Source organism: Acomys minous, assembly GCF_964271855.1.
Source record: "Acomys minous genome assembly, chromosome: 10".
Taxonomy (NCBI): domain Eukaryota; kingdom Metazoa; phylum Chordata; class Mammalia; order Rodentia; family Muridae; genus Acomys; species Acomys minous.
This window is the reverse complement of record NC_140491.1, coordinates 65,518,612-65,541,929: the sequence shown is the minus strand read 5'-3', so window position 1 is coordinate 65,541,929 and position 23,318 is coordinate 65,518,612. Positions and strand designations below refer to the sequence as shown.

The following is a 23,318-nucleotide window of genomic DNA, read 5'->3' as shown; positions in this document are numbered from 1 at the left end:
GGGGAAGGGGCGACAGGAATTTGTACGATGAACATGCAGCTCCCATAATCAGCACCGCTGCTCAGTTTTCACCGTTACAGCATTCAGTGTGCATTCTGCTGGGAAAAGCACACTTAAGGAGGAACCTGACCTGCCTAAGGCTGCTGTCCTTCAGAGGTTGCTCTTGAAATTGAGATGTCCAGGTTTCTGAGACATGTAAACAGGGCCAGTCGGATTCAAGCCCAGCCTGGGGTACCATGCTTGCTAAGCTTCCGGACAGTCTCTGAACACTGAGGCAATGAGTTCTCCACCCTCCACACCCCCAGGGCAGATGTATACTTTGGGTCTGCAGCAATGCTGGACAGAAACAAAGAACAGCAAAGTGCATAGGTGAGGCCCAGTGGCCTTGATCGTGTTTATAAAAATTCTTCAAACCCAAGAAGTTCTTTTGTGGGTGTGCTTGTGTGTACTGCACGGTCATGGGGATACACCTGGGTTTCCTTTCATCTCAGTTTGAAGGAAGGAGTTGTTATCTTTTTCTTTTCTTTTCTTTTCGCCAGTGGAAAGCCTGGAGCTTTGAGATGCTGCAAAGTCCCTGTTATGGAGAAGGAAGAGGCCCTGCCCACGCCCATCTTCTGCACAGGAATGTGCCTTCGCCGTGGGAACCTCGGATCTCAAGATTAAATCATGCAGCTCAGAGCAAACTCGGTTAGTGCTGAAGGGACAAAGGGGACCTTGCTCTCAATATTGCTTTGGTACTCTGTGTCCCATTTAACAAGGTTCCAGGAATTTCTACCAGCAGAAACAAGATTGTAAACAAATGGACATCTCTCATGAACCCTGCCTCCTGGGAATTTGGGAGGACATTCTGGCTTTTCCCTCTTCCAACATGCCAGCTGCTCAAAGGACTGCTGCTGGGATTCCTGGCCTGGCCATGCCCCTGCCTCATGAGATCCATGGCCTGTGAGAGGCTCCTGAGATCAGCCTGGCACGGTCAAGCGGTAAACACACGAGGGTGGCTGATACAGTGCGCCCTGCTTCTCCACAGGCTGACTAGGAGGTACGCATCAGTCTGTCCCATTGCTGGCAGGCAGAGTCCTCGCCTGCTCAGACCTAGCATCCAGGGTCCCAGCATCTGCATACTGAACTGGGGAGCCAGCCTACTCTAGAGTCCCCAGAGTAGGGTGTAACCACAGAGATACTTCCAGGAACCAGCCAGGTTCAAACCCCCATCCCACTCCTGAATTCCAGGAAGACCCAGACTTGCAGAGTCCCTCTTATCTTAACTCCCCCTGGACCTGGGGAGCCAATGGGACCCTGGGGACCAGGAGGACCCTAAAACCAAAGGGAAAGAATGTTAGCTACTTTCAGGTGTGAGTGTCCCGGACAACCTCTGTGGGACCCTACGAAGCAGCTTTGTGGGATATGCGGGACCCCGCCCGTGGTCCATGCTGGTACTGATGCTGGTGATGGAGGCCGTGGATGGTGCCTTTCAAAAAGCAAAAATGTCTGAGGACAGTCAGATGCTGTGTCCAGCTCAAGGAGGCCGGGATGTGGTGAGAGAGAGGTAGCCATGTAACACAAAGAAAACACAGCACTGGGTTCAGAAAAGATAGGCCACTGAACAAATGAGTCTCCATCCTAGGGATGGTGAAGCAAATTTTCAGCTGAGAGAAGCAAAAGTGTCCTGTCCATAGAAATGACATCCTTCAACAGTCAAAAGGCCTTCCCAATGACTGACCGGAGCTCACAGTCCAGGCACTGCCCCTCCTCCTTGCCTGGGAGATCTATACAGAGACTGACTGCTGGGGCAGGGTGCAGGGGGTACCTACCTGGCCTCCTTTCTCTCCTGGAGGACCTTCTTTGCCAGGGTGCCCCTGTCACAAGAGAGAAGGTCTTTATTAGTGAGCCATCTGCTCAGAAAGAGGCCTCCTACCTCTGTAATATTTGTGTCACAGTCCGCTAGTGCTGCCCTCTCCAGGGGAACAAGTGAAAATCAAGGCCGTCTGGCCAGGCAGCCCAGCTACTTCCAGTCCTGGACCTCAGCTGCTTCATCTGCAAACACGGAAAGAAGCAGTGCGGCCCTGCAGTTGGCTGACTGTGGGCAGCATGGCTCCGCAGTTGTCTGACTGTGTACAGCATGGCCCTGTAGTTGTCTGACTGTGCGCAGTGTGGCCCCGCAATTGACTGTGGGCAGCGTGACCCCGCAGTTGTCTGACTGTGGGCAGCATGGCCCTGCAGTTGTCTGACTGTGGGCAGTGTGGCTCTGCAGTTGTCTGACTGTGCGCAGCATGTCCCCATAGTTGTCTGACTGTGGGCAGCGTGGCCCTGCAGCTGGCTGACTGTGGGCAGCGTGGCCCTGCAGCTGGCTGACTGTGGGCAGCGTGGCCCCGCAGCTGGCTGACTGTGGGCAGCGTGGCCCTGCAGCTGGCTGACTGTGGGCAGCGTGGCCCTGCAGCTGGCTGACTGTGGGCAGCGTGGCCCCGCAGCTGGCTGACTGTGTGATGATGTGGGTGTGTAGGACACCACTCTGTCCTCCGGGGCAGGCTTCACAGACCACAGGGATGACTAGGACATAACTCAAGGTCACACTAGCCAAATGAACCCTCAGGATAATGAACTAGGACCAGACCTCAGGGTCCTGAGTCCCAGGGCCAGCAAGGGCCACGATGTCTGCTAAACCCAGCAACTGTGTTTGGGGAAACTGAGGTAGGTAGGCAGGCAGGCAGCACAGAAAGAGGGACATCTTGTTACCAGACTGAGTGTTCCAGGCATCTAGTTTTTCTGTAATAACATCCGAGAGGGTCCCTGGGGCCTGGGAAACCAAACAAAGGTAATAGATGGCCCTGCAGAGGCACCTGTGTCCTCTGGTCACCTCCTACCAACTAATTCCATCCTCCACAAGGCACCATATGCTGTCTCACCAGAATGACCCTGGGGTCAGAGCCCTAAATGCATAAGCAGAGAGCTGCCGGTAAAGAGGAAAATAAAATGGCTGAGCTCACGTCATGAGCATGCAGTCCCACCACCACCTTTTCCATTAATAGAGACCCGGAAATAGGGGAGGGGCTTAACTCTACCTTGGATACACTGAAGCTACTGCGCATGCTTGAACAAGTCCTCTGCCCTCTCAGGCCCCACATTTCCTCAGGTGGACAGGTAAAAATATAGACACGTGTTCTAGCTTGAGTGGGTTAAGGATCTGGGGCCCTGTCTCCAGAGGGCAGTGGTTGGGTGTGTGTTTCATTGCTTCTCTTGGTGAGAGAATTAATTTTGTAAAGAGCCGGGCAAGTGAGTTGGGACACAAAGGTCCCACGTGGTGACTTTCGAGGAAAACTGAGGCACCCACTGGTGAACTGTGCCTGCTGCTCCGGCCCCTGCCTTTTGGAAATGATGATCATGCTTAAGGTACCAGAAGTCCTTGGTTGCAAGGCTGAATCTAAGACAGCAAAGAGAGGGCGTCCCGTCTCCAGGCAGCCAGGAGACTACCTGTGGTCTTGATCTCAGTGCCCACCCACCACAGACATGGATCTGCTCAGGGACTGGGGTAGGCGGGCACCACGAGAGGTTGTCAGCCTAGATCTCTGTGGTACATGCAGTGAGGGTCACTAGGAAAGCCAGATGTCCTCACCATATGTAGCTCCTTCAGGGACACGTCGGAGAGTGCATATGTTTACACCACAGAGGGCCCCAGACACGTAGGTGCTCAGCAAGCACCAAGCAGAGCCTGAGCAATGGGAGCTGGTGGACACCGTTGCCATGGCTGACCAGACGCCTTAGATGGGTCTCAGCTGTCATCTAGGAAGAAGCAAGTGCAATGGGGAGGCACAGGGCTCATGTTTTTTTCTTAACCATGAGGCTGAGAAGAATAGAAAAAAATTTTACTGTGCAAGGCGAGGCTGTGTTCTCTCTCTGCCACTGTAAGTCTTCCCAGTATTTTACAGTGAATGTTACTTTCATAATGGAAAAATAATAAAGCTTAAATTATTTGTATTTGATATTTTTCTGATTAAAAAAGTAATATATGTGCATAGTAGACAATTAGGAGAGCGGAAAAGGAAATTAAACTCCTCCACCGCCCACCATGCAGAGCCACAGGGCTGGTGGGGCACAGGCTTCCAATCCATTTCCTGTATGTGTGTGTGCGCATGCAAAGTGGGCAGGTGTAATATGATCTGCATTTAATACTGGATCACGAGCACTTTCTCCAAACCTTGGATATTTGCTACATTTTATTTTTACTGTCTCCTTTTACCCATCATCCTGCTGTGTGCTGGGGGGAATTCATCACACTTCAGGGCACTAGGTATGACTTGAATCTCTCTCTCTCTCTCTCTCTCTCTCTCTCTCTCTCTCTCTGTCTCTCTCTGTCTCTCTCTGTCTGACTCTCTCTCTCTGTGTATGTCTGTCTGTCTCTGTCTCTCTCTGTGTGTCTGTGTCTCTCTCTCTCTCTGTTTCTCTGTCTCTGTCTCTCTGTCTCTGTCTCTGTCTCTCTCTCTCTCTCTCTCTCTCTCTCTCTCTCTCTCTCTTTCTCTGTCTGTCTGTCTGTCTGTCTCTCTCTGTGTCTCTCTCTGTCTCTCTCTGTCTGACTCTCTCTCTCTGTGTATGTCTGTCTGTCTCTGTCTCTCTCTGTGTGTCTGTGTGTGTCTCTCTCTGTTTCTCTGTCTCTGTCTCTGTCTCTCTGTCTCTGTCTGTCTGTCTGTCTGTCTGTCTGTCTGTCTGTCTCTCTCTCTCTCTCTCTCTCTCTCTCTCTCTGTGTTCCTCCATGTGTGTACATGGGCATGTGTATACATGTGTGTGAGTGCATGTAGAGGCCAGAGGCTGGTATCAGGTGTCTTCCTTGATTGCTCTCCATGGTAACCTTTAAGATGGGGTCTCTCACTGAACCTAGACCTCTCTGATTTGCTACACTGGCTGGCTGGGAAAGCCCAGGGATCTCTTTCCCAGCCCTGGAATTACAAGTCTGCACTGCCACGCCCAGCCTCTGTGCATGCTGGGTAAACACTTTCTAATGGAGCTATCTCCGTGGCCTGTCAATCACTCTTCCTTCACAACCGAAACTAAAGGAATACTAGGGAAAAACAGCCTCAGCACAAGCTGGCCTCTTCAAGTTTATCAACAGCGAGCTGCTTTTATAAGGCGAGCCATCCATCTTCCCTCCCTTCCAAACGCGGGCAGCTGGATCTGTTTAGGGCCCCAGTGGCTTTCCAGCTCACCCGCTGTCTTTGGGCCTCTCATGGGCCAGAAACAAGGCCCCTCTCACAGCACATTTTAAAGCTTCAGTATTGGGCCTGAGGGGATGTAGAACCACCTAGGAGGCAAACCTCAGGGTATGGCTGAGGGAGCGTCTAGACTAGGCTAACTGGGGTGAAGACTCCCCCTAAGTATGGGCAGCAGCATTCCATGGCCTTGGGGTTCTTGACCGAATAAAAAGAAGAAGCGAGCCGAGCACCAGCACCCAGGGCTCTCTGCTTCTGATGGACACGCTAAGACCATCTGCTTCAAGCTCCTGCTGCCCTGGCTTCCCTGCCGTGGTGGACTGTGCCTCCCTCAGACTGCGAGCCCCTCCTTCCTTAGGTTGTTTTCCTCAGGAATTTTGTCACAACAATAGGAAAGGTAACTAATATAGCCAGGAGCAGAGGTGAGAGTCGACAGGCCAGCAGGTTCTAGGTGTCCCACCCACAAAATGTCGAAGAAGACCACTACACGCAGGACCTGACTCTTGGGAGGTCTCTGTGTGGGGAGAGGAATTCCAGGACAGAACCAATTCTATGGAGGCCAGAGGCGTGTCTGGTTGTGGAACCGGAACAACCACTCTCTCCTCCCTGCAGGAGGTGTGTGACACACTGCAGTAGACCTCCATCTGTGGACATCACCTACTACAGGAACCAGACACTAGGGAACTGTGGTCCTGTGACCGCTGCTGGCCAATGGGGACGGGATGGAATCTTCTACTTGCCGCTTCACTCTGGGAAATACCAGTCACTGGGCTCCTAAACTCCCCAGTCTGACAGCATGGAGATGGGAATGGCTATATGTGTTTGCTCAGACCAGTCAAAGATAATCTGGGATCTGGGAATCACTGTGACTCTCAAAATGGAGTGGTGTTGACTGCTCATGGTGAACTGTCCCCAGTTACCGTCAGCATATACTCAACATCCCCATTTATTTATTTATTTAGTTTTCAACTTTTGCATGCGAGTGTGTGGTGTACATGTGTGTATATGTGCATGTTATATGTATGTAGGTAGACACATGTATGTGTGCCTGAGCACATGGAGGTTTGAGGCTGATGTGAGGAGTCACCCTGACCACTGCTCCACCTCACTCCCCGAGGCAAGGTATCTCAGACGCAGAGATTGCCAATGGAACTGTCTCTGCTTTCCAAAGCTGTAGGTGTACGTGGACACCATGACCACCCCCGCATTTACATGGGGTCCTCACATTGGTGCAGCAAATCACTTTAATCAGCGAGGCGTTCCCTAGCTCCCACCCCCCCTGCATTTAGTTTGTAATGGTGTTATTAAAACAATAAACGAAACAGTCATAAATAATTAATGTATCTCATTCTCTGAGACACATCCTTTCAGTTTCGCTAAACACTAGAGAGCATGTGTCACTTGGGGGGAGGGGCACAGAGGGGTGGGGAGGGGAGAAATCGGAGGGAGTAGATTTAATAATTTATTTTAAAAATATTTAAATTAAATTTAAAATTAAAAATCCGTCAAGGCAGCAACATCTTCAGGCAGAATGGGAGCCATAGATAGAAACACACACACACACACACACACACACACACACACACACACACACACACACCTAATGCTTCCTCTTCCCCATGCCTCCCTTTCTGTACAGTTCGCGCCACCCCCCGCCCCCCCACCCCAGTTTGCCTAGTTTGGACCCTTCCTTCACTCACTTGCTACTTCCAAGTACTGTCTAATCTGGCTTCCAGCTGTGCTCACTGCAGACAAATTACACCCCCAGCTCCCCCTTCTCCCTCAACCCCCAGTTTCCCCTGCCATCCCCGACTCAATGTGTGAACACTAAAAATACCTCTGGCACACCCTGCCCTCACTTCCCACACCGGTGACAGGTGTGATGGCTTGGAGCCCAGCCCAGTCCTCCACACAGTTTCAGACATGATGTTGAGTTCGGGGGACTAATTTGCACACCCTAACAAGTAAGTAGCGCTCCTTCTGTGTAGTCACATCCCCTCCATGACAGGAACATGGTATGAAAGCTTGCCTGGCATCTAGAAATCAGTCAGGCCAGAACACCAGGGCACGTGGTCTTTACCCACAATGGCTCAGGCAATGATGCTCCCAGTTCCCCTCTGGGGAGGAGAGGGGCTTCCTGGAGGCGGGGGAGGCACTATTCACTGGGGGTCCATCAGGACTCGGCATTCCTGGGAGACCTGGTTTCCCCAAAGGACCCTAGTGTAAACCAGACAGTCTGGGAGGAGCATCTTTGATGTTTACTCCTTCCCTGGGATGCCCAACCTTTTTCTATAGGCCCCCAAAGTAAATATTCAGACACTGTCACTTAGGATGCCTACTGTGGTCCTTGCTCCCAGCATCCAGTTCCCCCTGCACCCATCAAAGTGCCTCCCCTACCAGAACCTTCAGTTCTGCTGTGGGAGCAGCCCCCCTCTGTGCCCCCCCCCAATTGTCTTTCTCCCTCATATCCCCTGAGCAGATGCTGCTGTCCTGGGAGCTGTTCTGAAGCTGCTCCTGGCACAGTGCCTTCCTCGGATGGATTTTCCAGCAGCATCCATGGAATCCCTCCCACAAAGGGCGGGGCAGCCACAGGACCACCAGACCACCGCTCCGTGTCATTCTCAACAAGGTCCAGGCCTAGCACAGGCTGGCTGGCTGCATTTCAACAAGCTCTCCCAGGAGCTGGATGCCCACAGAACCACCTTCTGTACTGCCTCCTGCTAGACAAGACCTAGACATTCCGCATTTCCTGTACTAACCCGTGCCTGGATCCTGTGATGCCGGTGGAAGGGCGAGTGTCCCGGGACACAGTAGGCACTAGAAGTCTATGTGCCAAATTTACCAAAACTCAATGAAATAGGATGCCCACTTTAATCTTCTGATAGACAGTACATAGTTCATACTCAACAGTGGGTGCTGGTTTAAGGACTGCTAAAACTGGCACCTCCGCACATACATAGTGAATGGACTATGGATCTATGAATCAATTAATGAGATAGATTCAAGATCCCCCCTGAGGCTGATATGCTTGGTTCCCAGAGAGCAAGGTGCACATGCCGCCAGTGAAGGCCAACATTATCTCCAAGGCCTGGATAGAAGTGTGGCAGGGCCACACTTCACACATCTGTCCCACCTACCTTTTCTCCTGGAGGACCAATGGCACCCTGGGGACCCGGAAGACCCTAGGAGGAAGAACCAAGAGAGAAATGAGGAGACTGACTAGAGGACCGTCCTCACCCTCTGCCATCTTCCCACTCACCGTCCCTCATCCAGGTACCAACCATCTTGTGATGGCAGAGGTGATTCTGTACTTCCCAGGCATTTCACCAGAACCTGGGCCCCACCCCACCCAGGACATTTACCTGGACACCAGGGTTACCCTGCTGTCCTGGAGGCTCAAGCTCTTGCTGGGGACCCTATAGGAAACATAAGCAAAGGCCCTGAGAAGAGGACCTAGGAACCACACCCCATTTTGAGGGAATCCCATTTCCACATCTTTTCTTTCCATCCTGCTCTGAACTGTCCCCCAGTAGTCCCAGTAGTCAGTGTGTGGGAACAGCTTTAGGGAAAAGAGGTGCTGCCTCTGAGAGCAGGCAGAACCTTATACCCATAGGATTAAAGACTTGCCTCTGCAGGGAGCACAAGGACCTGCACATGATGCTCTTCAAGGCGGAAAGTGTGACAGAAGCTGACCACGCAATACTCTATTAGTAGGAAAGTGTGCCCTCCGGCTCCAGCTGAACTGACTTTGGAAAACAAATACCAACTTGGGATTTTAGCACAAGGCTCTGCCATCAGGGGGCAGCACCAGGCCATGGGCCAGAGGCTAAGGTGGACACTCTCCTACACCAATTTCCAGCTGATGTAGACCTCCACTGCCAGGCAGGGACTGTGTTGACAGAGCATCACCAAAAGCAAGGTCATGTGACCTCTGGGACTCACCACATTTCCTTTGGGGCCAGGCTGGCCATCCATACCCGTTACACCCTGCAGGAGAGTTAGAAAGAAAAGAGATGTTTTCAATACAGAATGAGCAACCCCACTCTGCATGCTTGGATACGGCCCCGAGGTGGAATATATTCTCTGGGGAAATGACTCCCGACCCCTCATGGCTGGGGCTACTAACCCTTCACCATAAGCCAGCTGAGCCATTAGGCCCCAGCACCCTCATATGAGCAGACCCTGAGTTCTAGAAAAGTCTCTCAGTGGGTCTGAAGAGGGTAGGGCCAGTCTGACCCACCCAAACAGAGCCCCAGTCAGAACCATGGCCCTCTACCTCTTTCCAGAACTCCCAAAGGAAGGTGCTGGAAGGTCTCTCAAGCAGAGAGACAATGTGGCATTCTGAGGCATTGCTTATAATAGAAAAACAAAAAACAAAACAAAACAAACAAATAAGAACCATCTGGTGCTGTGTGCCAGAAAGGGAGACTGAAAAGCCTAGAAGAGCTTCAAGGCCAACTGCCCCAGCCCCATCTATTTCCTTGTTCTTCATGTGTGAGCATGAAGGACCCACAGCCCCTCACGCCCACAGCTGGTGTGTACTAGGGTCAGCATGGCTCCATGGCCCCAGTGTCACTAGCTGGGACAGAGGGTCTCTGGGCCATAAGGTGGACACATAATACCAAAGAGGTGACAGAACTTACAGGAGGGCCGGGAGGGCCAGGAGGGCCTTTTGGGCCAAGCAGACCACGTGGTCCCTGCAAGACAAAAAGACAAGGAAGGATAAAACCCAGACAGAGACCGGCCCTGCTTGTCTGCCCTGTGCATCCCATACTTGGTACCCAGTGCCCCATTAGAGCTGAGCCGGTGAATCCAGAGTCCTGAGAGAGATGCGGTCACACTCACTTTCCTTTTCTCCAATCCTCCTCTCTACCTGGCCATGGGAACCAGAGGCAGGGAGCTCCTGGTATGGAGGGGCTCAGCTGGGCAGCAGGATGTCCTCAGGGAAGGGGTCTTTCCTGCCTTCCTCTGACACTCAGGGAAGTGAGCACATACTCTGTGGAAAACTCATGACATTACTTTGTACTGCTGGATCCCGTGTTCACTGCAGGGTCTTTCTTCAATCTCTCTCCCCGGTGACATGGAATGGTGTCATTTCTTCGATGACAGAGCTCAACGGAGCAACAAACAGGTTCAGAAGATACCACACCTGTGGGGAACTTCAGGGCCTTGTTGGGTACAGCTACTTGGGAGAGCCACAGTATCTTCCCCTCCCTTGGGCATGAAAGGGTTGTGCGCAGTGACTGCATGCTAAACTGAGGGACAGGTCTGAGGCACCACTGATGTCTCAGGTGGGTATGGGGTGACTCTAGGGGAGCTGTCTGCCTTCGGAATTGAAGGCTTCTTTCACCCTAGGCACTTGGATCTCAAGTGCTCTTGATTTTGACAGAATCTTTTTGATGGCAACAAAGAAAAAGCAAACATACAAACAAGAACAAAAACCAACAAACAAAAACCCAAAAAGCCCTCTTTCCTCACATTCTCTGCATCTTAAACACTTCCTCCGTTATTTTAATACTTAGTGTTTTTGAGACACTAATAACCCAGAAGACACCACTTAGATGTGTGTGTTAAGGAGAACCGTGCTGATGGATCCTCCTCAGTGGATAATCAGATGTCTAGGGGTATAATTTCATCCCAAACGAACCTGAGTATGCCGACCCCGCGCTCTGCCCTGTGCAGCATTTACAGCATAGCTCATCAATTAACTTCACCAGATACAAACGGCCTCCTGACTAGGATAACGAAGGCAGGTTTCTGAGCATCAGTAAATGAAGGGTAATTAGTGTCCTTTTGCCCTTGTGAAGATCCACTTTAAGCCAAAGTACAAGTTGGCTGGCAAAAGGCAGCTTTTCCTGCGGGGGCGCTGGGCACCACCCTGGAGCATGCAGTTGCCAGGCCTGGGGCAAGCTCAGGCCTATTCAGTCCCCTTGACTGTCCCAGCACCCACTATGACTGCTGACTGGGTGCCTGCCATGGCACCTTGGACACCTACCACGATGCTCTACCACCATGTTGCTTAGGCGCCTGCTACGACTCTTGCAGAAGGCATACCATATTGGGTCTTCCTGTCTACTCTGACACACTTGGGTGTCCACCGTGAACCTTCTGCGCGTCCTCCATGGTGCACTCAGGCACCTGGCATAATTCCCCTGGAATCATAAGCCCATGGGCACTTGCGACAACTCCCCAGGACCCAGCTTCGTCCTGTAGAAAGGGTGGGGTGCGTATGCATTCCCTAGAGTCGCCCAGCCCATACATAGTGTCATCCCTCTGTTCCTTCCTGGGCAAATGTCACTTGTCCCCTCCCCCAGACTAAGCTCTCTAATCCACTGCACATCCATCTATCATTTCCTGACTATGGAGCTGAGGCTCAGAGTCCCACCCACCAGCGACTTACAGGCTCCCCGGGCAGGCCCCTGGGCCCAACTTCTCCATCGTCACCCTATGGAAGAGAAAGAAAAGGATGTTTCAGGACAAGCTTTGAGGCCTGGGTACCCAGAGGCCATCTCCCTGTACCACACAGCAGGATCCTGCCCACTCCTCAGGCAGAGGAGCTAATTTGTTAATTTGCTAATGTTGGTCCCTTAGGAGAGGCCCCTGTCCTCACTCTGGAGCTGCAAGGGTGCAGCTGCTGCAGGGAACAGTGAGGCTTGGAAGCAGGCCCTGCTCGCCAGCTGCATTCAAGCTGCAGTGAGGGCAGTTAGGCAGACACTGAGTTCAAGGCCGCAGCCACCCTCATGAGTAACAAGGGCGTCAGAGGAGAGGCAGAGGAGCGTAGATAGCTGAGTATGCAAATGCATGCATGTGAACCCACACCCAAATTTCCTAAATCAAGAGGGCAGAGCATCCAAAAGTCGCCCTCTCCTTCCTCAGCTTACAGCTGATTAGACTAAGGTCCAGACATGGGAAACTCCCTGGCAAAGTCTGGGATCTGGACAGGACATTGTCTCTCTCCCACTTTCCTGGGGTTCTTGAGCTCCCAGCAATAGTGCAGGGAGCCCATATTCTCTGCCATGCACACCTGTGCTGTGGCCTATGAGCTCAGCCCCCAGCCGCTGAGGATCCTGGGATGGACACTGAGGAGTGCTCTGGGAACAGAAGCCCAGGCTAAGAAGCCCGACTCCTTCCCTCCCTCGGGGGCCAGAGATAGTGACTTCCTTCCACCCCTCCACCCCCTGCCCTCCTGAGCCCGTGCTTCTCCCTCTGACACCTCATTTAGATGAGATCAGCAGAGGCGCTGAGCTCATTAAGCCCCTGGCATCTCTCTGCCACAGGATCCAGGGCACCTGCCTCCTATAGTTAGAGGCTTTCTTTCTGAAACTCATGACAGTTTGACCCTCACTGGCAAGAAGGATAAAGTAAAATGAATGCTTGCACCTTGCTTCAGTCTCAGGAGCCACCTCCCAGGCCAACACACATGCTCCCTTTTCCCAGCATCGCATTCTCCCCGCCCCCCCCACCCCCTCTCCCCCACCAACCCTGTCTGTTTTCCAGTAGAAACTCAGGGAAAAGGATGCTGAGAGATACGTACCCTTTCTCCATCATCTCCTGGGAGTCCCGGCGGGCCAGACGGACCAGGGTCACCCTAGCAAGTCAACCAGGGTCAAAGTTAACCAGTGCAGAGCAGACTGCCCACAACCATCCCAAGCCTCTTCCTCTGTCCTCTTCATTCTAAGCCTAGGTCCTGTAGGCCAGTTCTCCTGGGAGGTCTAGTGGCCCTTGCACCCAAATCCCATCTGGGTAGTTTGACGATGGCAGAATCATCAGACTGAGCACCTAGGAGGCTTAACAGGAGCCACAGACATACAGGCACACTGTGCCCTCAGTGTCCCTCCACAGAAAGGACCACCCTGCACCAAGGTGAGGGGCAGGGCTAATTTTACCTCGGGCAAACCTGCAGTTCCAAGCCTCGCCTGTAGGAGGCGCTCAATGTGTGCTCTCATCATTTGGTCAAAATGAGGGCACACCCACCTCCCACCGCTCACCCCAGACAAAGACTGCCACTGGTGACTCTGAGATTGTTTTCATGTAATTATGAGAGAGCATAGAGGCGGCAGTGGTTGGTGAGTTCCAGCAGCCACTACTCAGTGTATTCAGAGCACAGGCATTTCTCACTGTAAGACTCATATCTGCATGCTTTATGCCCACGTTTCTATGTGTGTATATGTTTTGCTCATGTGTATGCATGATTGTGTTGTTGTTGCATCCCTGTGTACACACACACATATATATACACACATACACGTGCATGTATTATATACGCATGTGTCCCCACATCTGCCTATATGTATGAGTGTGACTGGGTAAATCTATCCATGTGTACCTGTTTACATACATGTGTACTCCCATGTATATACATGTATATGCACATGGGTGTCTATATGCCTATGTCTCTGTGTACATATTTGTATGTTTATGTGCTTGTGAATGTGTGTACATGTTTCTGGGCCCTATATTATTATACTTTCTATGATGCATACATGTCTCCATGTTTGTATGAGTGTATGAATGTGTGTGTGTGAATATGTGCATGCATGTGTGTATGTGTATATGTGTACGGATGAATATATGTCCCTGTGCCTTTGTGTGTATGCCTGTGAAGGTATCTGTGTACATGTTTGTACATACATACATATGCACCTGGATGTCCCAAACAATGCTAAAATTGACAAATAAATCTACTTCAAGGCAAAGCAGGTTAGAGAGGATCCACTCCTAGCTAGGGGTGAGAAAGGCAGGCAGGCACCACGGTGGCCCAAGCCCAGCCCTCCTTAGCAGCAGGCCCCTGAGACTGCCCCATCTTCCCAGGGCCACAGCCTGCACGTGATAGCTGTTTGGATTTCCCATGAATGTGAAGCCTCCCTTAGGTAGAAAGTTGGTTCTAGAAGGTTCTAAAACTAGTTTTAACGCACTTATTCCCTCACTTCCCAGTCCTCTGTGATGCCCTGCGATGAAGTGCCTGCTGCCTTTGCTCATAAGCCACAGGTAGAAAACTGAACTTCTCTGGGTTAGATCTCCATCAGCAGAGACTTCATTCCGGGGGTCAGTTGTGTGTGAACAAGCCACAGCGCTTCCATTGTAAAATGGGGGCACCTGGTCCCCTCCCCAAATCCCACAGCAAATACTCACCCTGTGGCCCTTCTCTCCCGGCAACCCAGCCAGACCATCAAAGCCACGGTCACCCTGCAAGGACAAGAGAGCTGCGTCAAAAACCACACGCACAGCAGGACCTACTGACACCTTAACCGAGCACCCTGGACCTAGTGTCCTCTCATGGCCTCTGCACAGCCGTCCTGTGCCAGGCCACTGTGGAGATTGTATATGCCACCTCCTCTCCCCAAGCAAGGCAGAGGTGAGAAAGGGAGGAGCACTGTTGTCCCCAAGCCAAAGGCCAGGGCATCCTTGGGGATGTTGACATGCGGTTTATCAGTGGCCACTGCAAAGTCAGCATGTGTTCACTTGCTCTGAGTCTCCCCCTGCAGGAGCAGTCCCACTGTCCTGATGGCTGCAGCCTTGTGTGCTGAGGGCTGTCACACACCAGTGCTCACACTCACTGTTAGAGGCCCCAGCATCTCCACCTGCAGGGACCCTGGCTCCTGCCTTCCAGCCTCATGGAGGCCAGTATCAGCATCCCATCTTGTGGGTGTTCAAGCCCAGGAGGATGATATCAGAATAGGGTATGTGTGGCTTTTTGTGACTTCATATTTAAAAGAGCATAAACGACTTGACAGAACAGTCAGATTCTCTTCCTCCTGTCATCCACAGCTTTCTGTGTTCATTAACTCTGGGTTCACAGGAAACATTCAGGACTTTGGATCCAGGGGCATGCAGCACAAATGCACTGAACAGTGACAGTTCCTGGTGACCCAGGCATGTGCGAGAGAGATTCTATCTATACAGGGTCACAGGAAGAGGGATGAAGCCAGGATCCACAGCATCAGGGATCCACAGCTGTCACAAGTCCTGTGCACGCACAGAAGCTGCTACTCACCCACAGGTTGTGTCTACTCTCCCCCACGAGGCCCAGGTCCTGACTTCCCAAGGCAGGGCAGGGAAACTCACATTCCCTAGACTTGGGATCATCTGGCCCGCCTTGCTACCAAGGTGTGGCCTGCTTACCTGCACACTCTCAAGGGGTTCTCACAACTCACCCCACCTCAGACACTGCCCATATGCAGAGGGCACCTGCCCCTTTAAGGAGACGGATTCTCACCCATGCAATTCGCCTGTCAATCTGTCTTCTCAACACACCCACCAGAGGGACTCACCCAAGTGAGTCAGCACTCCCTAGAGTCACCGCTCATCAAACATGAGGGTTATGCCATCAGTATGACGTCAGCGATGATGGTGAATGGGAGCCCCTGACATGAGGAGTGTAGGGGTGACTGCCTACCTTGGGGCCTGTTTGTCCAGGCATGCCTCTGGCTCCATCACTCCCAGCTCGGCCCTGGAACAGAAGACACAAGCAGTCCATATGGGAGAAAAGCCAGCCTGCCACATCCTCTGGGAGCAGTTTCCCAGCAAACCAAGCTGAGGGAGTCACCGTGGAAAGCACTCCAGCCAAAGGCGATTGTCCAGTGTCACCAGACTGGACAGGGGACCCAGATCCAACACCTCGAGGCCATGCTATGGCCAGCAAATAAAAATATAGTGTTTGCCTCACTGGGACTTGACCCAGGAGCCTGATGCTACCTGTCCTTCTAGGCTTGAGGAGGAAGACGATTTGGGAGGCCAGTATAGGGAGCTTGCTTTTGTGGCTCCAGGGAGGTGCTGCTGACAACCATGAGGAGCTCAGGTCTTTGCTACCACAGGGAAGAAAATTAAAGACCAAAGATTTGTGGGCTAGCTCAAGACCTCTCTTGATCACTTATACCTGAGTGAGTATGAGACAAGTCCACAGGGTGTGTGTCCCAGGCAGACAACACAGTGACCTAAAGGTAGAGTCTGCGATGCATGGTGAGCTGGCCACCCATCTTTGTCTGCTCTCACACTTGCTCCCCAGGCATGGGAAATATCCAAGATCAAAGCCACGGTGCCCAGTTGATTGCCCTGGGTCCGAAGCTTGGACCTGCAGAGTCTGTATGAAGGCTACAGTGACCATGGGGGAGAAGCACAAGGGCACAGGGTCTCCCTGACAAGCCCCTGCTCACTAGTGAGGCATACCAACCTCTTCTCTAGTGTCTTCTGTAAATGACTGATCATGGGTTGGGGGTGTTACCCGTGGGCTCATGGTCAGGCAGAGAGGCCATGCGGACAATCTCCATATGCAATGCGTGAGAAGGGCTGTTTGTAGGAACAGGATGGGCTAATTAAGCCTTTGCTAGCCTTCCTGGGGTGTGGGCATCACTTTTTCAGCGTGACATCTTGAAGCAGCTGTGCTCCTGAGGAAACCAGCTGGATCCATCCAGGAGGACAGCGCTCTCAACAGGAAATCCCAGGAGGCTAGTGGGCTGAAGGAAGGCTTGAGCAGGAGCCAAGACAGCCATTTCTGGAGAGGAGGCACGAGGTGTTCCCCCCAAATACGAGGCCCACTATCAACAACCAACAATGTGGATACAGTGCCTGTGACCCGTCTGGGAGATGGCTTTAGGCACAGGTCGACCATCTCACCCCAGCATTTGTTCCTGGACAGACACAGCTTTGGAGGTGGACACGGGACCATGAGGTTCCTAAGGGGACAGCCTAGCTCAGATCTGGACATGCTCATAGAGCCCAGCACTTACCCGTCTTCCAGGCTTCCCTGTTGGGCCAGGTGGGCCTTGCACACCTGGAGGACCCTGCCAGAAATCAGAGGACAAAGCATCAGGATACGTCCCTCATTCATCCCCGTGCATGTCAGCCTAGCCTAAGGCTCACTGTTCCGGTTGCCCACATGTGGACATCTTGGTGACAGGACACAGGTACTGCCTTAAGTGAGGGCTAGTGAAGACAGCACCAACACCTTGCTCTATAGTGTCAAGTAACAATTCTTTCTGCTTTTGTTGGGGAAGTATTAGCAATCAGACCACCACCAGCAAACCAGGAGCCACACCCTAGAGAGCAAAGCAGAAGTAGGTTCACACATACCTGAGGCCCCATGTCTCCTGGCTCACCCTTCAAACCTCCGCTCCCAGGAGGACCCTAAAGACTGTACCATATTAGTGTGTACCAGACAAGTGACACAGGGACACTGTATGTACAACAGGCAGGGAGCCCTCATCATAGCAAGCCTGCTTTCTGTGACGAATGAGAAAATATGACTTCCAGGAGGCAGAGGGACCAGTAGCTGCCAGGGTCTCTTCTTGGTACTTAGTAGAACCCCAGGAGAAGGGGCTCATGGAGACCGTTTAGTCTTAAGTGGTTTTTGACCCCAGGACAAGCCAGCCCATGATTTGTGACAGCCTCCAGCTTGGAACACTGTACATAGCCTATGGGCTAGTTCAAGGTAAGAGCACCTGGGAGATTGGCCTCAACCTTCTGCATGCAGGGGACTGAGCCCAGACCTGGGGGTGAGAGGTAGCATACGGCTAAGTCAGCCAGTTGTATAAAGCTATAAGGATCCTGTGTCCTTAGGGTTGGAGGTTTAGCTCAGTGGCAGAATGCTGGCCTAGCAAGTGCAAGGCTCTGGGTTCAGTCCTCAGCTCCAAAGGGCTGAGAGGTGGCTGTGTCCTTGCCAGGCCCTACTCCCAGTGCCCAGAGCATGTATCTGACACTTGGATGACAGCTTAGGGTCCCTGGATTCACAGCATCCATGCTGTACTGTGAGGCCCAGAGGAAGCCGAGCTGAGACACCTAGGCCAGGCAGGGAAAGACAGCAACCCCTGTGGTTGGCCTGCACTGGGGCAACATTTGACACCAGGACAGAAGTCTAAGGAAGAAGACCCCTAAAGGACACAGAAGTTGACCCCTCATCAGCCAAAAGTGTAGCTGGCATAGCTGCACGGGCTCAGCCTCTGTGGACATCTCCAGGCCTCTAGTGTAGCAGTCCCTTACCTGCTGTGTTCCCTGTGATAGAGAAAAGAGAGGAGCCTAGAGCGTGTCCTTCACAGGGAGAGCTTGGAGCTCAGAAGCAGAGGTGGGGAGGGACCACCCCATCCTCCATCACGTTTAAACTGAGGCCTATTTCCCGGGAACCGGCTCCAAATCCTTCAAATGACCCCCAAACACATCTAAACACGTGCTCCCACAATGGGATGGAACAGCTCCAAGAGGCCACGCAGCTGAGCTGACTCCCAGCTGGGAACAACGGTGCCGGGCAGAGGGCCATCCAGTGCTCTCCACCCACTGGCCTCAGACCTGCCGATCACTCACCATCGGGCCAGGTCTCCCTGTAAGACCCATTGGACCAGCTGGGCCCCTCAGTGCCAACTGCAAAGGAAAGGGGAGGAGATCAGGAAAAGGCTCTGGGTGGCCCTGTCCTGGTTTTCTGGCTCCTGTTCTGTGACACGTGGCCAAGGACAGGGAAGACTGGAGGTTCACTGGCCCATTTCCGGGCTCTTAGCATCTCCACAGGGAAACACGACACAGATGTAGAAGTCAGTGCTACCCGCAGCCCCACTGTGGCCAAGTCCCCAGCGTCTTCCTCCTTGCTTGTGGACCACCCTGTATCATATCTGAACTGTGGTCTCCCTTCCTGGGGGAGGGCGTGGGCTGAGGCATAGATGTTCTTTGTGGATTTGAGACTTTCGTCTCCAGAAGAGGCACTGTGTACTCTGCAGCAATGAGAGAGATGTGTGCGGTGCATGGGGGAGGAGCCTGTGGCCCTAGGCGCTCTGTCATTCACTGGCCCCCTGGCTTCATGTGGCCCCTGTCAGCCACCACCCAGGCTCAACTTGTCTTCCCAAAGAGCCACCCTGTTGCAGGGTTCCAACCCTCCACCACAGTCTTACTTTTGGAAGATTAGTTTGCAGTTTGAAACTCTGTGGGGGCTAGGGAGATGGCTCAGCTGGCAAACTGCCCTCCAGGCAACCATGAGAATCTGAGTTAGGATTCCCAGCACACCTGCAAAACGCCAGGTGTGCCACACCTGTCTCCATCCCCAGTATTGGGAAGGCAAAACCAGACAGTTTCCTGGTGTGCCTTGGCTAGCCAACCTAACCAAATTAGTGAGCTTCAGAGTCAGGGAGAGACCCTGTCTCAAAATAAAGAGACTGAGAGAAAATTACCTGACACTCACCTCAGTCCTCCACACACATGCACACATATACCCCCCACAGTAATAGTAAAATATGAATATTGTTTTAATTTATAAATAAAAACACAAAATTTAAAATATTAAAAAAAAAAACAGGGCTGGAGAAATGGCTCAAGGGTTAAGAGCACGTCTTCCAGAGGACCCAAGTTCAATTCCCAGCACCCATGTGGTGGCTCACAACCATCTGTAATTACAGTTCCAGGGCATCTGATGCTCTCTTCTGGCTTCTGTGGGCACCAGTGTGGGCAGGCAAATAACAGAAAATAAAAATAAATAAATCTTAAAAAAAAAAAACCAAGCCCTTTGGCTTTGATTAAAATGCACAGATTAAGAGGCCAGCCAGGCAGGCACAAGTCAACAAACCCAGTCACATGCAGAGCCTTGTCTGGTGTTGGTTTTACCACTGGCTACCCTGCTCCATGGCAACTACTCAATACTGAAACTGTCCTTCAATTGCCCCCAGCACACTCTGCCGTTAATGTCTCCACTGCACTGCACAGAGTGGTGTCAATATTTCCCAAACAAGGCTTCTATGTTTGCTTTATCTGCACGTCACCAGAGGAGCATCCACCTACCTGCCCACCCCACCGGGCAGTGGCAGCATCAGGCCAGTCACTGGCAATCAGCAATCTGGAGCCACGTTCTCTACTGATGCCTGATGTGCTCACCCGGGAAGGAGGGGACCCTTAACAAAGACCACGTGACCCTGGGCTCAGTGTGAGAGACCCTGGACCCAATGCAAGAGTCTTGGGGAGTCCATGTGAGGTACCCTAGGACTGGGATCTCTCTTCTAGGGTGTGTCCTTGCACTCAATCCCAACCCCAGCCCTGGGAGCCTGAGTCAACCAGCTGGCAGCCCTACGTGGAGCAGCAAGCAGTTCCTTTCCCCGTGGCTAGCCCCAGGTGCAAGGCCTGGCACAGAGCTGAGTGTCTGCACACTGCAGATAAGATGGGCCCACTGGGTCAGATGAGCTACAGAGGCCCCTTTTGTGGACAGGATGCCCCTGAAAACTCTCCTTGAGTCCCCCACATTGTGCAGCTGGACACAGAGGACCTGACCTCCCCTAGGCTCCTGACCATGCAGACTGTGAGGCAATCACTCAGTTCCTGCGACCGCTGGGGCCAGGCTCTGTCACACGCGTCCCCAGGGGGCCACATTACTCACCCTGGCTTGCTGGAGGATAGCCTGGGCTTGGGACTCCTGCGCAGAGACCATGGGGCCCTTAGAACCAGCGTCACCACCGCCTCCAAACCTGAACTGCGAGAGCAAGGGGAAGAGTCACCAGGGGTGGAACGTGGCTAATAGAGACTTCCAATCCCAGAACCTGCGTGCACATGGCCCTCCTGTCTGTCTTAGCCCTGGATACCTAAAACCCAGCCTGGGCCGCAAAGGACCCTGGGCCTTCACTGTCTTGCGTGATGAAGCATGGGCCCTCATCACTGCCAAGAGTAGCAAGGGGCCAAAGAAACCAGCCTAGGTCCAAGGGACCTGCAAGGGACACCTGGTTCTATGTTGGGTCTCCCTCAGTGCAACATGCAACTTGAGGCTAAAGTGCAGTTGATGCTCTTGTTCCCAGACCGTAGGAAGACAACATGAGCAGCAAATGTCACATTCTTTAGCCTCTGCCCTTGGGGAGGGGAACCTGCCAACTTCCCACACTCCTCCATACCAGCTGTCCCTGGAACACTGTGATGAAACAATGCTGCTGATAACACAGTCCTGGGAACACAGTGCTGGGGCACAGTCCTGAGAGCACAGTGCTGGGGCACAGTCCTGAGAGCACAGTGCTGGGGGGCATAGTCCTGGGAGCACAGTGCTGGGGCACAGTCCTGAGAGCACAGTGCTGGGGGTACAGTCCTGGGAGCACAGTGCTGGGGGCACAGTCCTGGGAGCACAGTGCTGGAGGGCATAGTCCTGGGAGCACAGTGCTGGGGGCACAGTCCTGGGAGCACAGTGCTGGGGGGCATAGTCCTGGGAGCACAGTGCTGGGGGTACAGTCCTGGGAGCACAGTGCTGGGGGCACAGTCCTGGGAGCACAGTGCTGGGGGGCATAGTCCTGGGAGCACAGTGCTGGGGGTACAGTCCTGGGAGCACAGTGCTGGGGGGCATAGTCCTGGGAGCACAGTGCTGGGGGCACAGTCCTGGGAGCACAGTGCTGGGGGCACAGTCCTGGGAGCACAGTGCTGGGGGGCATAGTCCTGGAAGCACAGTGCTGGGGGCACAGTCCTGGGAGCTCAGTGCTGGGGGCACAGTCCTGGGAGCACAGTGCTGGGGCACAGTCCTGAGAGCACAGTGCTGGGGGCACAGTGCTGATAACAGTCTGAGAACACAGTGCTGAGAGCACAGTGCTGGGGGCACAGTCCTGGGGGCACAGTGCTGAGGACATGGTGCTCAGGCATAGTGAGGGAGATGAGGGGCAAGGACAATAATTAACAGCAAGGTGGCTGAGGAGCTGGTCTGGCTCTGCCTATGCCTGGCCCTTCACTTACCCAAGTTTCTTATGCCTGACCTAGAACCCTCCATCCTGAGGGCACCTCTGCAAGGGCCCCAGTTATTCTCCAGAAGACAGACAGGAGTCCAGGGCATGTGCCCCTCTCTTCAGAGGTCCCTGCAGAGACCCTGAAGCCAGCGGCAGAGGTTGGGTGCTGACTGCCAGGGCTATGTCTAAGAAACTTCTGGGTTTGGAAGTCTGAGGTCAGCTGGCCCTCAGCTCCTCTCTGAGCTCCAAGTCCCTCATCTCTGAACGGTCGGCCTGAGGGACCATCCTCCACTTGTCACAGAGAATGTGAGCCTGGGCTTCATTCTTATTGCTTAGGATTCAATAGCAACTCCAGTGAAAGGCAGCATCCAGAAGGTTCTACATGGCATCTGACCACACAGATAGCTTCCAACGAAGACCCTGTTCCTCTCCCACCCACAATAACTGGTCGGTTCTTTAGGGAGAGGGGATTCAGCCATCGTCACAGAGAGCCTTGCAGCAGACTTCCCCAGGAGTCCCACCCAGAGAGCGGGACTTTCCTTTCCCCACATGGTACCAGTGACAGGCTGAGTTACATGGACCTCACTCATACCCAACTCCTGGGCCACCACAGATCCACACACACCTGCCCCTATCATGACCCACCCACTAAGAACGCACCCCCACCCCCAGTTACAGACACTCACCGGCAACATAAGCATTGTTCCTGGGGGACCAGGCAAGCCATCAGCCCCAGGAAGACCTGGGCGCCCAGGGGAGAAGGGAAGAAAACCGGTCAGAGAGAGACAATGGGACAGAGCTGAGCTTCAGAAGTGAGGAGGAGACGGCAGAAGACAGGCTAGAGCAGGCAAAGAGCAACGCAAGACTCCGTGGCAGAGAATGTGCTCGAAACCCGGAGAAAGGCACATCATGACAGGGGGATGTGGGCACAGGGAGTGAGGGAGCTGAGTTAGATGTGAAACATTCAGAGATGAAAGGCAGGCAACTGTGTCTAGCTGGAGGCTGGAGGCTGAGCCTTGAGCTGGAGAAAAGCAGGGGTCAACCCCTATCAATCTGCATAGCCCAGCCCTCTGCGCTGTCTCCACACAGAACGAGGGCTGAGAACCGCAGCCCTAAGCTCTCCGGGCTGAGTGAGGTGCTGGAGGACAGGATAGAGCTCTTCCTGCTGGCCCTGCGGGCTGGTCACCCTTGCCTCCTGCGTGCCTTCCACACAGCCTCCTCTTCTGGGTCTCACAGCCGGCCCCCATCTGCTCTTCTCTCCCAGGAGTCATCTCCCAGCCCTGACAAATGAACCCCTTTGACAGCCTAGATGGGTCACAAAATCTTCCTGTAAGTGCTCAACTTATGGTGCTCCTCACGAAGGCAAAAGGCTGGCTGGCCACCTGTCGTCATGTATCCTGTTTCTTCCATCCTTCCCCTGAGATTTGCCATCCTCTACTGACTGACACCCAGAACCCCTCTCAGT

At 53.1% G+C, this 23,318-nt stretch overlaps 1 protein-coding gene across 1 annotated transcript; it reads right to left on the bottom strand.

Annotated features, from left to right (window-relative positions):
• Positions 1–1,169: 1,169 nt before the first annotated feature.
• Positions 1,170–22,604, bottom strand: LOC311607743 (uncharacterized protein). Its single transcript, XM_084799774.1, has 16 exons — positions 22,540–22,604; positions 20,539–20,631; positions 18,492–18,548; positions 17,268–17,321; positions 16,925–16,978; positions 15,595–15,648; positions 14,331–14,384; positions 12,733–12,786; positions 11,599–11,643; positions 9,842–9,895; positions 9,141–9,185; positions 8,561–8,614; positions 8,336–8,380; positions 7,362–7,415; positions 1,812–1,856; positions 1,170–1,314 (listed from the first exon to the last, which is right to left on the bottom strand). Exons 1-16 carry the CDS (start codon positions 22,552–22,554, stop codon positions 1,201–1,203), a joined length of 891 nt encoding a protein of 296 aa, XP_084655900.1. The 5' UTR covers positions 22,555–22,604; the 3' UTR covers positions 1,170–1,200.
• Between the last annotated feature and the right edge of the window lie 714 nt (positions 22,605–23,318).

Excerpts from the sequence above, each read along its gene's own strand:
- LOC311607743 (XM_084799774.1), bottom strand. Across the intron at positions 17,322-18,491 it reads CAGGGAGACCTGGCCCGATG|GGTCCTCCTGGGAGCGGAGG; the intron begins GTGAGTGATCGG and ends TACAGTCTTTAG. Across the intron at positions 12,787-14,330 it reads CGGGAGAGAAGGGCCACAGG|GGTGACCCTGGTCCGTCTGG; the intron begins GTGAGTATTTGC and ends TTGACTTGCTAG.